Source organism: Equus caballus, chromosome 23, assembly GCF_041296265.1.
Source record: "Equus caballus isolate H_3958 breed thoroughbred chromosome 23, TB-T2T, whole genome shotgun sequence".
Classification (NCBI taxonomy): Eukaryota; Metazoa; Chordata; class Mammalia; order Perissodactyla; family Equidae; genus Equus; species Equus caballus.
In genome coordinates, this window is record NC_091706.1 from 48,484,075 (window position 1) to 48,500,388 (window position 16,314).

General features: G+C 38.4%; 1 protein-coding gene across 2 annotated transcripts in view; it reads left to right on the top strand.

Moving 5' to 3' along the window:
• The window catches only part of SNAPC3 (small nuclear RNA activating complex polypeptide 3), a 37,871-nt gene that overhangs the window by 9,260 nt on the left and 12,297 nt on the right, over nt 1-16,314 (top strand). Inside the window, exons 3-5 of one of the 2 annotated variants that reach the window (XM_023627382.2) lie at nt 4,051-4,135; nt 12,269-12,373; nt 14,697-14,846. In XM_023627382.2, the coding sequence (XP_023483150.1) occupies nt 4,051-4,135; nt 12,269-12,373; nt 14,697-14,846 (340 nt within the window). The remainder of the gene's footprint in view (nt 1-4,050; nt 4,136-12,268; nt 12,374-14,696; nt 14,847-16,314) is intronic. The other variant, XM_023627385.2, reaches the window with a different exon arrangement.

Genomic DNA, 16,314 nt, shown 5'->3' on the forward strand with positions numbered 1-16,314 from the left:
ATGTAACAAGAAATGTGTAAAACTTAGGTAAGGAAAATTTTAAAACACTCCCAAAAGATTCAGAAAAAGACTTGAAAAAATCAAAAGATATCCTGTTCTTAGATAGAAATGTTAAACATCGTAATGATGTCAGTTCTTCCTAAGTTAACATATAAATTAAGTACAATTCCAATAAAAATACCAAAAGTATTGGTTATTTTATGGAGTTAGACAAGTTGATAATAAAGTTCATATGGAAAATCCCCAAGAATAACTAGGAAAAACTCTGCCTGGGGGGGAGAAAATTGTGAGGGTGAGTCATTTTACCGGATATTAAAATATACTGCAAGGTTCTTATAGTTAAAACAGTGGGTACTAGCTCATAAATAGACAAATAGAAGAGAAAATCCAGTTAGATTCAAAGACATACGGAAATTTAGTATGACACTATACAAAAGAATAAACTCCAAAGGGATCAGGGATCGAAATGTAAAGAATGAAACATACAAACCTTGGTATGGTGAAAAACTTTCTAAGTATAATTTAAATACAGATGTAATAAAAGAAAAAGATTGATAAAGTTGACAACATAAAGATAAAAATTTTGCATGACAAAAAAACACCATAAACAAAGTCAAAAGAGAGCTGCCAAACTTGAAGAAAATATAACATATACTACAAAGAGCTAATATTCCTAATGTATGAGAACTTGAAAGTTGAGGGGTAAAGACCAAAAACCCAATGGAAAAATGAAAAAAGACATGAACCAATAATTCATACACAAAAAAGATAGAAAAATGACTCCTAGATATGAGAAAAATGTTCAAACATATTCATAATTAGGGAAATGCAAATTAAAATGACACTAAGATACATTTTTCTCGCTTATCAAGACTGGCACAAATCAAGAAATATGATATATTCTTCTAATGAGGCTGTGGGGAAACAAGCATTTTTGGACATTGCTGATGGAAATGCAAGTTGGTACTACCCTTCTCTAGGAAAATTGGGTAATGCCTAACACAAAATTACGTAGGCACTTATCTTTTGACCCAGCAGTGAAATCTATACTGAAGACACATTTCCAACAATATGAAAATACATGATGTACAGGTTATTCATTGCAGCATTGTTTGTAATTGCAAAATACTTGAAATACCATAAATACACATACATAGGAGAGTCTTGAACAAACTGTAGGACGTCCACACAGCAGAGCATTGTGCAGCTCTACTAAAGGGTGAGGGAGGGTGACGCACTAGAGGATTTCTAGGAAATACTGTTGCATGAAAAGAGCAAAGCCCGAAAGTATACTCCCCTTCATATAAGAAAGAAGATTCACCAGGTATCAGTTTATATTGGCTCTCATCTATAAATTTACCTTGTTTGCCTGCTCTGTAAAAAATGGGCCTTGGCCCTTTACATATTTTTCTTTTGCCAGCTGCCACAGTATTAAGCTTTGTCGGTAAACGGTGCAGGAGAGAGTTTGCAGGAGGAAAGGATTTTGCTTCCCCGTCCGATGTGCTGGCTCAGCAGGGTCCTGCCGCACACACAGTGTCCCCCTGCCCAGTTTCTGCAGTACCCAGCGGTAGCACCCCTGGCCCAGCAGCTTTTCCTGCTGCTCCTCTCACCTTGACACCTCCTCTGAATAGCTTTTCCTGCCACCTTTGAGGGCAGATTTCTAGCAGGTTCCCCTGCCGGAGCAGCATAGCTTCTTTGCCGTCAAGTGAGTGTCAGCCAGGCCTGTCCGGCAGGTCCGGATCTCAGTCCTGGGGGAAGGAGAGGGAAGCTTCCTTGGCACTCTTTCTCAGCCCAAGGGGTAGGGTAATCCTTGTATCTCCTGTTCCTGTGTTCTCTAGAGTTCTCTTATTTGCCAATCCCTCATTTCTCCAATCCTCTGTTAAAGTTAATAATACTTTAGATTAAGGTTTCTCTGTTCAAATTACTGTTTGGTTTTTTTCTTCTAATTGAACTCAGATTGATACAGAAAGGGATATAAGAAAATACACAGGTATCTGCTTATTTGAACAAAAGAAATGGAAAGGATAAACCAGAATTATAGAGATTGGTTGCCTACAGGGTATGGTGGGAAAGGGGTAGAAGAAAAGGGAAAGGGAACAGGTTAGAGATAAAGGGAATGACACTTCTCTGAGTATGTATGTTTTTTATAACTCTGACTCTTAGAACCATAGTAATGTTTCACATATCTTTCACACACCCCAAAAGTAATCAGTTAAAACCAACCAGAATGGGGGTGGTGGAACCCAAAATAGAATACAAAAACTAACCAATGAGCCTAACTGTGTTCCAAATGAGTAACAACACTACTGAAGAGAGCAGGGAAGGAAGAACTAAGTTTGTACAGAAGTGTGTCTTGATTCGGTGTTATAAGGCTGAAGACAAAAGAACTGCTCATGAGTTAGTGTTTCTCACAGGGGTAGGTTAGCAATTCTGAAACTGTATTTTGTAGAATTGAACAAATAAGTTAATAGATTATAGATAATAGGAGCTGGGTTTTTCACTTATGGAGAAAGAAGTTATAAACAAGGAAAGGTTGAAGGCTAAACAATCCTGTGATTTTTGTTTGGGATTAGAAGTATCAGTATAAACTTATGATTTTAAATATATGACAAATAGACAAATACAGATATTTGTACATGTGTGGGTTAGCATACCTATGTATGTTTCCTACATCTCTCTGCTGAGAGGCCTGGAAGCTGTGATTGCAGTAGCACGGAGAACCCCTCGTCTCTATAAACACCTCTCCCAATAAAGGAACTAGGGCTCTTAGGAGAAGTGATTGATTCCAGGGCTGAGACAGGGTGAGCCTTGAGCATCTTATGGTACCAGAAAGTAAGGACAGGAAATGCTCAAAAAAAAAGATGAGGGCTTGTTGAAAGTACAGGAGCTAAATTGAAGGAGCTCCTAATGGCCAAAGCTAGAACAATTTGAACAACAAAATAATGATAGTATTAGATTTTAACCTGGAGAATAAAATAAATTTCAGTGAGTTCACACTAGTTTAAATAATCAAATAAGTAAGTGGGAGGAAAGAGACAGGTCTTCCTCATAATGTCAAGGAAGAAATGTAGAAGGGAAATAGATAAGCACCATTAGGCATATAGCACAGTAATAAATGTTGCAGACAAAACTACTTTTGAATGCTAAAATTCCTGGGTGAAAGTTTGAGAAGTAAGATTTGCATAGTTTCAAAGTATCTTCCCTCAAATACTTAGCAAGTATAAAGGAAAAGAAAGTATCTTTCTGGTGTAGGAACCTGGCAGATAGGAACTTTTCCAAGGTAAACACTTGCCAGTAATAAAACATACTAATATTAACATCATGAACCTCTTACCGTGATACAGTGAGGAGGACAACGTCATTCTTGTGATATTCTTGCCAAAGATGCATCAGCTTACTGTACTCGTGAGGGAACAGCAGTCAAACCCGCATTGAAGGACATTCCACCAAGTAACTCTTAGAGCTCTTTGAATGTATCGAAGTCCTGAAGGACGAGGAGAGATTGCAGAACTGCAAAAGGCTGGAGGGGAAAGGAGAAATAAGAAATGCAATCTGGGGGATGGCCTGGTGGTTCAGCGGTTGTGTGCGCACGTTCCGCTTCGGCGGACCCGATCCTGGGTGCAGACATGGCACCGCTTGACAGGCCATGCTGTGGCAGGAGTCCCGCATATGAGGTGGAGGAAGATGGGCACAGATGTTGGCTCAGGGCTAATCTTCCGCCAAAAAAAAATGCACTGTGGTGTCCTGCATAGATCCTGGGATAGAAAAAAGGCATTAAATTAAAAAATATGTGAAATTCAAAAAAGATTTATAGTTAATAACACTGTATTAATGTTAATTTCCTGGTCTTGATAATTATTCTTTCATCATGTGGGTTGTTAACATATGGAAAGCTGGGTGAGAGATATACGAGAACTCTTTGTGCTATTTTTGCAGCTTCTCTCTAAGTATAAAGTAAAAGTAGTTCAAAATAAAAAGTTAAATTTTAAGGATACTTGGGAAGATCCAGTAAAGAATATTGAAGTTTGATTTTTCTTGGGTCTATAACAGGGTTAGAAAGAAGCTCCTAGAACATCGGGAAGAAACCATAACAATAGATCGGGTCTGCAGACAAGAAACATTTGCTTACGAGATGGTAAGAGTCTCATCTTTTTCACCTTTTCCCACGAAACAACAACCTCTCTGGAACTGGGTGTTAATGATGACGGTATGGTGGCTTTATACTGGACATGCTTAGTTGAAAACAAACTAGAGAAACTTCATTGGGACTGGGAACTAGAAGAAAGAAAAGACCTACAGAATTCAAATCATGGCATATTTGACTCTTTCAGATTTCTGCCTTTATTTTTGCTTTTAATTTGGTTTTACTCTCTGTATTAGGCTAAATTCGTGCCTTTTCGTCACCCTACTCCTGGTATTTTTATTCTCTTCCTGATTTTGGTTTAGCCACATTCTTTGCTAATCCATCATCTCTTGTGTAAATCCTCAGAAAGATTTAAGATGATGAGTAAGGAGGAATTAAGTGTTAGTAGACATGATGGGTTCATTCAGCACATATTCTCGAGAAGCTGCCACGTGCCAGATGCTGTCTTGGGCACTTGATAGTGCATAAGGGCATCTCTGGTCACTGCCATTTTTTTTTATTATGGTAAAATTTAAATAACATGAAATTTATCTTTTTAACCATTTGCAAGTATTCAATTAAGTGACATTAAATGCATTCACTATGCTGTGTATCCAGCACTGCTATTTCCAGAACATTTTCCTCCTCCCGAACAGAAATTCTATACTGATTAAACAGTAACTCTCCGTGTTCCCTTCCCCCAGCCCTTGGCAAACTTTTATTCGACTTTCTGTCTCCATCAGTTTGTCTATTGTAGATCTCTCATGTAAGTGGAATCATGCAATGTTTGTCCTTCTGTGTGTCGAGCTTATTTTACTTAGTATAATGTTTTAAAGGTTTGTCGGGGCTGTAGCATGTATCAGAACTTCATTCCTTTTTGTGGCTGAATAATATTCCATTGTATGGATAACTCATTTTGTTTATCTGTTCATCTGTTAATGTACATTTGGGTTATTTCCACCTTTTGGCTGTTATAAATAACACTGCTGTGAACATTAGTATACAAGTATCTGTTTGAGTCTGTTTTCTGTTCTTTTCAGTATATACCCAGGAGTGGAATTGCTTGGTCATATGGTAATATTCTAGGTTTAACATTTTGAGAACCAGCAAACTGTTTTCCACAGCAGCTGCATCAGTTTACATTCTCACCAGCAGTGCACAGAGATTCCAGTTTCTCCACATCTTCCTCAACATTTGTTATTTTTCTGGGGTTTCTTTTGTGTGTGTGTGAGAGGAAGATTGGCCCTGAGCTAACATCTGTTACAAATCTTCCTCTTTTTTGCTTGAGGAAGATTGTCCCTGAGCTAACATCTGTGCCAATCTTCCTCTGTTTCATGTGGGATGCTGCCACAGTATGGCTTGATGAGTGGTGCTAAGTTGCGCCCGGGATCTGAACCTGCAAACCCCCTGGCTGCTGAAGTGGGGCATGCAAACTTAACCACTCCGCCACGGGGCCAGCCCCATCTGGTTTTTGATAATACCTAGTGGGTGTGAAGTGGTGTCTCATTATGGTTTTGATTTGCATTTCCCTAATAATTAGTGATGTTGAGCATCTTTTCATATACTTACTGGCCATTTGTATATCTTCTTTGGAGAGATGTCTATTCAAGTCCTTTACCAGTGTTTTAATTGGGTTGTTTGTCTCTCTGTTATTTTGGTGTAAGAGGTCTTTCTTTATACATTCTAGATACTAGATCTTACCACATATATGCTTTTAAAATATTTTCTCCCATTCTATGGGTTGTCTTTTCACTCTCTTGATAGTGTCTTTTGATATACAAAAGTTTTAAAAGCTGATGAACTTCAGTTTGTTTTTTTCTTTTATCTTTGCTTTTCATGTCAGACTTAAGAAACTATCACCAAATCCAATGTGAAGATTTTTCCCTGTTTTCTTCTAAGAGTTTTATAGTTTTAGCTCTTAGTTTAAGTCTCTGATCCATTTTGAGTTAATTTTTATGTACGGTATAAGGTAAAGTTTTAACTTCATTCTTTTGCATATTGATAGTCAGCTTTCCCAGCACCATTTGTTGAAGACTGTCCTTCCCTATTGATTGGTCTTGGCACTTTTGTAGAAAATCAGTTGACCGTATAAGGTTTATTTCTGAGTTCTCTATTCTATTCCGTTGGTCTGTATGTCTATCCTTATCCTAATACCACATTGTTTTGATTACTGGAGCTTGTGGTCATTTCTGAAAGTGGGAAATGTGAGTCTTCCATCTTTGTTCTTTTTCCAGATTTGTTTTGGCTATTCATGTTCCCTTAAAATTCCAAATGAATTTTAGGGTAGGTTTTTCTATTTCTGCAAGAAAAAAAAAAACAAAACACCACACCATCGAGATTTTGATAGGGATTGCAGTGAATCTGTTTATCATTTTGGTTTGTCGTCCTAATAATGCTAAATCTTCCAACCCATGAGCAAGAGATGTCTTTCAGTTTATTTAGATTGTCTTTAATTTCGTTCAGCAATGTTTTATACTTTTTTAGCATACAGGTCTTTCATTTCCATTAAATTTTTTCCTAAGTATTTTATTCCTTTCAATGCTATTTTAAATAGAACTGTTTTCTTAATATCCTTTAGAAATTATTCATTGCTGGTGTATAGAAATACAACTGATTTTTGTATGTTGATTTTATATCCTTCAACTTTGCTCAGTTTGTTTATTAGCTCTATCAGGTTTTTTGTGGATTCTTTAGGATTTTGTACATAGACAATCATGCATGTCATCTGGAGAGATAACTTTATCTCTTCCTTTCTTTTTTTTTTTTAAAGATTGGCACCTGAGCTAACAACTGCTGCCAATCTTTTTTTTATTCTTCTCCCCAAAGACCCCCAGTACGTAGTTGTATATTCTAGTTGTGAGTGCCTCTGGTTGTGCTATGTGGGACGCCACCTCAGCATAGCCTGATGAGTGGTGCCATGTCCGCCCCTGGGATCCGAACTGGTGAAAGCCTGAGCTGCTGAAACAGAGCGTGCAAACTTAACCCCTCGGCCATGGGGCTGCCCCTTATCTCTTCCTTTCCTATTTGATTCCTTGCTCTGTCTTCCTTCCTTTTTCCCTTTCTTCCTTTTTTTATCTAATTGTTTTAGCTAGAATTTCTAGTACTATGTTGAATAGAAGTGGCAAAAGTGCACATCCTTATCAGTCCTTCACCATTGAGTATGATTTTAGCTGTGGGTTTTTCATATGTGGCCTTTTTTGTGTTGAGGAAGTACCCTTCTATTCCTAGTTTATTTAGTGTTTTTATTGTGAAAGGGTATTGGATTTTGTCAAATGCTTTTTCTTTCTTTTTTTTTTTTTTTTTTAAAGATTTTATTTTTTCCCTTTTTCTTCCCGAAGCCCCCTGGTACATAGTTATATATTTTTCGTTGTGGGTCCCTCTAGTTGTGGCATGTGGGATGCTGCCTCAGCGTGGTTTGAAGAGCAGTGCCATGTCTTCACCCAGGATTCGAACCAATGGAACAGTGGGCCACCTGCAGCGGAGCGCACGAACTTAACCACTCGGCCATGGGGCCAGCCCCTCAAATGCTTTTTCTGCATCAATTGAAATACTTTTTTTTCTATCATTCTGTTCCTGTAGTGTAATACATTGATTGATTTGCATGTGTTGAACCACCCTTGCGTCCTGAGGATAAATCCCACTTGGTTGTGGTATATAATTCTTTTAATATGTTGCTGAATTTGGTTTGCTAGTATTTTGTTGAGGGATTTTGCATTTATGTTCATGGGGGATACTGGTCTGTAGTCTTCTTGTAGTGTCTTTGTCTGGCTTTGGTGTCAGAGTATACTGATCCCAGAATGAGTTAGGAATTATTCCCTCCTCTTCAGATTTTTTGGGAGACTTTGAGAAGGATTGGTGTTAATTCTTCTTTCACTGTTTGGTAGAATTCACCAGTGAAGCCATCTAGTCCTGGGCTTTTCTTTGTTTGGAGATTTTTAATTACTAATTCAGTCTCCTTGTTATAGGTCTATTCAGATTTTCTGTTTCTTCTTGAGTCAGTATTGAGTGTTTCCTTTCTTCTGCTAGCTTTGGGTTTGTTTGCTTTTCTTTTTCTAGTTCCTTAGTGTATACAGTTAGATATTGATTTGAGATTATTCTTTTTTAATGTAGGTGTTTGCAGCTGTATGTTTTCCTCTGTGTACTGCTTTCGCTGCATCCCATTAAGTTTCTTATGTTGCGTTTTTATTTTAATTTGTCTCAAGGTATTTTCTTTTCTTTTTTTCTTTTTAAAGATTTTATTTTTCCTTTTTCTCCCCAAAGCACCCCGCTACATAGTTGTATGCTTTTAGTTGTGAGTCCTTCTGGTTGTGGCATGTGGGACGCTGCCTCAGCGTGGCCTGATGAGTGGTGCCATGTCTGCACCTGGAATCTGAACCGGCGAAACCCCAGGCCACCAAAGCAGAGCACGCAAACTTAACCACTCGGCCATGGGGCCGGCCCCCATCAAGGTATTTTCTAATTTCCTTTGTGATTTCTTTTTTGACCCATTGGTTGTTTGAGTGTGGTATTTAATTTCCACATATCTGAATTTTTCAGATTTTCTCATTTTACTGATTTCTAGTTTCATTGAATTGTGATCAAAAAAGATAATTTTTATGATTACAATCTTTTTAAATTTATTAAGAGTTGGTGCTCTGTCTTAAAAAATGGTCCATGTGCACTTGAGAAGAATGTATTCTCCTTTTGTTGGATGGGTGTATTCTGTATACAGACAGTCCCTGACTGACGATGGTTCCACTTAACAATTCTTTGGTTTTACAATGGTGTGAAAGTGATATGCATTCAGTAGAAACCTTCAAATTTTGTATTTCAAATTAGTACTTCAAATTTTGAAGTTTGATTTTTTTCCCTGGGCTAGTGATATGCAGTATGATACTCTCTCATGATGATGGCCAGCAGCAGAGAGCCACAGCTCCCAGTCAGTCACACAATTATTAATTAAGTCACACAATAATTAAATAACTGATACACTTAGAAGCATTCTGTACCCATACAACCATTCTCTTTTTCACTTTTGTTACAGTATTCAATAAATTACATGAGATATTCAACACTTTATTATAAAATAGGTTTTGTGAGATGTTCAACACTTTATTATAAAATAGGCTTTGTGTTAGATGATTTTGCCCAACTGACTAATGTAATTGTTCTGAGCACATTTAAGATAGGTTAGGCCATGAGCCAGCCTGGTGGCATAGCAGTTAAGTTCGCATGCTCCACTCAGTGGCCGGGGATTCACTGGTTCAGATCCCAGGCATGGACCTAAGCACCACTTATCAAGCCATGCTGTGGCAGGTGTCCCACATGTAAAGTAAAGGAAGATGGGCACAAATGCTAGCTCAGAGCTAATCTTCCTCAACAAAAAAAAGATAGGTTAGGCTAAGGTATGGTGTTTGGCACGTTAGGTGCATTTTTGACTTAAGATATTTTCAAGTTACAATGGTTTTATTTCAATGTAACTTCATCGTAAGTTGAGGAAGATCTCTGTGTCTGTTAGGTTTCATTGGTTTATGGTGTTGTTCAAATCTTCTATTTCCTTATTAATTTTCTGTCTGGTTGTTCTACTAATTCTTGAAAATAGGGTATTGAAGTCTCCAACTATTGTTATAGCACCATCTATTTCTTCCTTCATTTATCTCAGTTTTTGCCTTATATATTTTGGAGTTCTGTTGTTAGCTGCATATATGTTTATAATTAATGTATCTTCTTGCTGGATTGTACCTTTTATTATATGTAATGTCTTTCTTTGTCTCTTGTCACCATTTTTGACTCAGAGTCTATTTTGTCTGACAATAATACAGCCATCCTAGCTTTTCTTTTGGTTATTATTTGCATGGAATGTCTTTTTCTATTCTTTTACTTTCAGCCTCTTTGTGTCTTCATATCTAAAGTGAGTCTTTTGTAGAATGTGTATAGATGCATCAAGTTTTTTTTTTAATCCGGTCTGCCAGTCTTTTTGCCTTTTTAATAGGAAAGTTTAGTCCATTTACATTTAAAGTAATTACTGATAAGGATTTACTTCTGAACTTAGCTGTTTGTATGTATATTTTTTTTTGTTCCTCAATTCCTCCATTACTGCCTTACTTTGTATTTAGTTGAATTTTTATGGTGTATTGTTTTGTTTCCCTTCTTTCCTTCTGTATATGTCCTATTTTTTTCTTAGTGGTTACTTTGGGGATTACAATTAACATCTTAAAATTATAACAAGCTAGTTTTAATAATACCAACTTTATTTCAGTAGTATCCTGAAGCATAGATACTCTGTTATACATATAGTCCTTCCCTTTTATATTGTTGCTGTCACAGATTACACCTTTATATATTATGTGTCTGTTAACATAAATTTATAAATATTGTTCCATGCATTTGCTTTTGGAAAAAAAGTTAAAAGCCAAATGTGCAGTGACTCTGGCTTTCACATAGACCTCTGCGGTTAGTGTTCCTGGTGTTCTTTGTTTCTTCATATGAATTCAAGTTACTGTCAAGGTCTTTTCATTTCAGCCTGAAGAACTCTCTTTAGCATTTCTTATAGGGCAAGTCTACTGGTAACGAGCTCCTTCAGCTTTTGTTTATCTGAAAATGTCTTAATTTCCCCTTCATTCCTGAAGGGTAGTTTTGCCAGGTATAGAATTCTTGGTTGACAGGGTTTTTCTTTCATGGCTTTAAATATATCAAACCACTGCCTCCTTGACTCCATGGTTTTTGGTGAGAAATCAGCTGTTAATCGTATTGAAGAACCTGATTTCCTTTAGTTCCTTGTCTGTGGTTTCCTTTAGGTCATTGACTATATTTAAGACAGTTGATTTAATGTCTTCGACTAGTAATTTCAGTGTCTGGGCTTCCTCAGGGGTAGTTTCTGTCAAATTCTTTTTTCTTGTGAATGGTCCATATTTTCCTGTTTCTTTGTGTGTTTTATAAGTTTTTATTGAGAACTGGACATTCTGAGTATGCTTTTTTCCTTATTGAGGGCTAGAGGTATCTGTGACTTATCCTAACTACTTTTCCAATGTGTGTGTTCCTTGTTGTGTATAGTCACTGATGTTTCTGTTTCATTATTTCTGTGGTCAGCCAGAGACCTGGCCAAGATTTCTTTAAATGTCTGCCTCCACAAATGAAAAAAAAGGGCCCTATTTCTTTAAATTTTCCAATAGCTGCTCCTAGGGGAAGCCACTGCTGACAAGAGGGCCCAAACCGAGGCAGGTGTGTGCACCAGGCCCTCAGGTCATCGCCAGACCAACCAAAACACACAACCCCAGTTTTTGGAGAACAGGGTCCCCACTGCCTGTCCTGGCCTCAGCCATCTGCTCCAGGAACATGGGCTGCTATCTACACTCCTGTGATGGAGCTGAGGAATGGGGTGGTCATTGGTTTGCACCTTCTGCTTCCTTGTGGAAGATCAGCAGCTTATCCCTTCGTCAAGCACTCCCCTGGTTGATATGAGTCTGATCAGGTCCAGACTTCAAAATAGTTGGTTTCCATCTTCCTTTCCATCTTATTGGTTGCTTTGGTGGAGGAATTGATCCCTAGACCTTCCTACTCTGCCATTATGTGTGATGTCACTTCCACTTATTTTTAAAACATCTTTTGCACCTTTATTTCTTATCCAGTCATCCAGGTGGCCCCCATTTTATAGTTATTAAACACATATGAAAGAGGGTGATGTATTAAAGATGTGACAACGTTGTAAAAAGCAGAGGTTTTAGAGTCAAACAAATCTGTATTTGCATCCTAACTCACTGATTTACTTGGGTAAATCTGAACCTCTGAGCTTCATGTGTCAAAAGTATGTCATAATAATACGAAAGGAGGCATGTAAAAGTGTTGTAAGTGCCAGCGTTACACCAACATTAGTTGATGCTCTGTTTTATCATCAGTTGCTAAGCACTTATTGCCAAAAATCTTATTAGAGTCTTTATGTACACATTCCCAGCAAGAGTTCTGTAAAATAAATATTTATTGTTTTTTTACAGAATATGTAACTAAAGGTTAGGGAGGTTTTAACAATTTTCTTGAAGTAGAATCAGGAGTCAAACCCAGGGCTGTCTGACTCCAGCCCTTGCGTATAGACATTATTCCACACTGCCTCTCATCTGGGTCACAGCGTCTGATTTTAAGGTCTCTTATTAATGCGTTTTCCTCCTTTAGGAGTCACATGCCATAGGAAAAAAGCCTGAAAATCCCACAGACATGATTGAAGAAGGGGAGCTTATCCTGTCTGTGAATATCTTGTACCCTGTTATTTTTCATAAGGTGAGTAGTAAAATCTTTTGAATTTCACAGATAATATGAGTGACTTTTGTCAAAGCATTTAATTATTTGAAGAATCACCTTCCTTGGGGACTCAAAATAAATGCAGGCATATGCAATCTTATCTGAAATGCTGGCTGTAATTTTGGGTTGTTTGTTTTAATAATGAATATCATAAATAAGGTCAAGTTTCAAATAATCTCTTGATAAATATGATTTTGATTATAGTGTTGGAATATATACTTGATTTCTGCACTAGAAGCAACTGAAAGTATATATAAATCCACAATGATTCTAATTATATGAATCCTTAAGGGTTTTTTGCAGATTAGGTGACTGGTGAAGGAGTAGGGTGACCTTTGCTCATCAGTTCACAATACTTGGAAACTTAGTGAACTAGCTAAAGATGGTGCTTCTTTGATGAAAATAAAGAAAAGTAACAGGTCGAGGGTATCCAGGAATTTCTTAGGAGTATCTAATAAAAAGAACTCTGTCCCAGCCCAGAGGGTATGTATTCTTGATTCCCCAAATAGATGTGTCATAAGCCTTGATAAGGTTTAATTGCAGTGTTACTATACATAAATTCCACTTGTGAATAAATAGGCTTTTATGAAGCATCTGGGATATAGTTAGTACCAATTACCTTGTTTGATTAAGAACTCAGATTATCAAACAAAACTAAACTATACTAAACCAATAAAACTGAACCTCTGGATTTATAACCTGAGGGTAGCGTATAGATTGCTTGATTTCAATGAGGTAATCTTCCAGGAAATTTTAGAAGACAGTGCTGCAGATGAAGTTATATTCTAAAGGCTCTTTAGGCTAATGTCATTTTTAGTAGCATTTTGATTGTAAAGTTTAGCTCAAACTAAAAAAGTTCTGTTGCCAAGTATCTTAGTCTGTTCCAGCTGCTGTAACAAAATATCACAGACCAGGTGGCTTATAAACAACAGAAATTTATTACTCACATTTCTGGAGGCTGCAAGTCCTAAGATCAGGGTGCCAGGATATCAGGTGAGGGTGCTCTTCCATGTGGCAGACTTCTCATATGGCAGAAGCGGTAGGAGCTCTATGGGATCTCTTTTATAAGGGCACTAATCCCATTCATGAGGGTGCCACCCTCATGACCTAATCACCCCGAAGGCCCCACCTCCTGATACCATCACGAATTGGGCATTGGGATTCCAACATGTGAATTTTGGGCAGATGCAAACATCCAGACCATAGCAGCGAGTGTCTCAATTGTACCCATGTACCCAGGTGACTGAGTGCCAACGTTAGAGGCTAATGCTGTTGAAAGAAGTTTTTTGGCTTTTTTTTTAAGATTTTATTTTGCCTTTTTCTTCCCAAAGCCCCCTGGTACATAGTTGTGTATTTCTAGTTGTGGGTCCTTCCAGTTGTGGCATGTGGGATGCCGCCTCAGCATGGCTCGATGAGCAATGCCATGTCCATGCCCAGGATTCGAACTGGCGAAACCCTGGGCCACCAAAGCAGAGCGTGCAAATTCAACCCCTTGGCAATGGGGCCAGCCCCTGAAAGAAGATTTTCATTACTTACATTTCCTGAGAGGAGGGGCTAAGCCACACTGTGCAGGGCCACAGGGAAGCACAAGTGTCAGTCGAGAGGCAGCAAGGATCGAGGGAAAAGCACAGGCCACAGCCTTTATTGGGGTTTTTTTGAAGAAAGGCAAGGTAGGACAGGGTCAACAGTTTAGGATTGGCTAGTTTGAATAATTCCAGTGGGCTCTGGGGTATAGGGGCCGTCCCTAGTTGCCTGGTACCTGGCTCTGGATTGATTTAGGACAAGGGGAATGTTGGCTTGGTGTGTGAGAGTTAGATAAAAGAGGTGGTTTCAGAATATAGGCTCTGGGGCTGGCCCCATGGCCAAGTGGTTAAGTTTACACGCTCTGCTTCATCTGCCCAGGGTTTCAGGGTTCAGATCCTGGACGCGGACATTCCACCGCTCATCAAGCCATGCTGAGGCCGTGTCCCACATGGCCCGACTAGAAGGACCCACAACTGAAAATATACAACTATGTACCTGGGAGATTTGGGGAGAAAGAGGAAAAATAAAATTAAATTAAAAGAAATAAAAAAGAATATAGGCTCTGGATCACAGGGGAGGTATAAACAACTTTGACCATTAGTTTGGACCTGTAATTAATGGATGCAAAGTAGACAAATAAGAATCTAAGAAAATGCAGAACACCAAAATGAGGATAACTTAAGAAAACTAGTAACTTTTGATTTGGTCATATCAAGTTTTATAGTTGAATTGCTTTGTCTCTAAGTGAACACTTATTTATTTACCATTTGACTTTTAGCACAAAGAACACAAACCATATCAGACGATGCTGGTATTGGGCAGTCAGAAGCTTACAGAACTGAGAGATTCAATCTGCTGTGTCAGTGACCTCCAGATTGGTGGGGAATTCAGCAACACTCCTGATCAAGCCCCTGAGCACATCAGTAAAGTAAGATGGGGTTTTTTTACCCCCATAAAATAAGAGAAAATAATAATAATAAGCTAAGGAGGTAGTGATTACTCTAGCAGGCTTGTAAATATTCCAGGAAATGCTTTCTTCTTCTGTGCTGTTCCATCATGCCTATCTCTTCCTCTCTCTCTTTTTTTTTTTTTTAAAGATTTTATTTTTCCTTTTTCTCCCGAAAGCTCCCGGGTACATAGTTGTGTATTTTCAGTTGTGAGTCCTTCTAGTTGTGGCATGTGGGATGCTGCCTCAGCATGGCTTGATGAGCAGTGCCATGTCCGCACCCAGGATTCGAACCGGCAGAACCCTGGGCCGCTGAAGTGGAGTGTGCGAATTTAACCTCTCTGCCACGGGGCCGCCCTCTCCAGACCATTATTTTAAGTACCTACTGGACATTTCCACTTAACCTCAGTGCTGCCTGGCATTTTTACTGCACTTCTCTTGTGGATTCACGCTGCCACTTTTCAAGGCAACTCTTTTATTCCTTCTGAAACTGCCAACATCTTTTCCTCATGGCTTACCTTCAGCTGAAACCCTTGCTGTTTATTTCACTGAGAAAATAAAGTTATCAGAGAAGAATTTTCCGTCATCTCTTACCCATGTTTAGCCATCTACCCATCTGCCGGTACACATTGCTGCCCACTTGTTACAATGGATGGACTAAACCTGCTCTCTAAGGCCAATCTGCATGTCCACTGGACCCCATCCCTGACTGCACAACCAAGGACTTTGTTCTTGTAATTATCCCCTCTTGTTCCTGCATCATCAGTTTTTTCCATTCTGTTGGCTTTCCCATCTATAAACAGATGTGCTGGAATATCGTCCATCCTAAAACCTCCTCTTAATCATGTGTCTTCACCTACCACCTTGTCTTTCTGCTTCCTTCTCAGCAAACTGACTCAAGAGTTAATAATAGTTAATAATGAATCAATAATAGTACCTAAATTCAGTTTCTCTTTTTCTCTCCCCACTTTATTTTGCACTCACTTTTGTTCCTGCCACTCCACCAAAATCACTTTTATTGATGCCACGATAGATTGTTAGCTTTCATCTTTGATGTCTCATCAGCTTGTGACACAATTGAATATTCCTCCTTCCTCGAAACACTTTCTTTACTTGGCTTTTAGAACATTATACCCACCTGATTTTCTTCCTATCTGACTGATTCAATTCCTTTGCTAGATGCTTCTCATCTTCCTGATTTATATTATTAAGCCCTATGAATCAATCCTCAGACCTCTCCTCTATATATGCTCCCTAGGTGATCTTGTCCAGATTCATAGCTATAAACACCAGGACTCCCAGATTTATATCTCCAATTTCAACATCTTCTCTGAACTCCAGACTTAAATATCCAACAGCCTCCCTGACATTCTTTATTAGATGTCTAATAGCCATCTCAAATTAATATGTTGAAAAGCAAACTCTGGATCTCTCTTTCCCCTCAAATCTA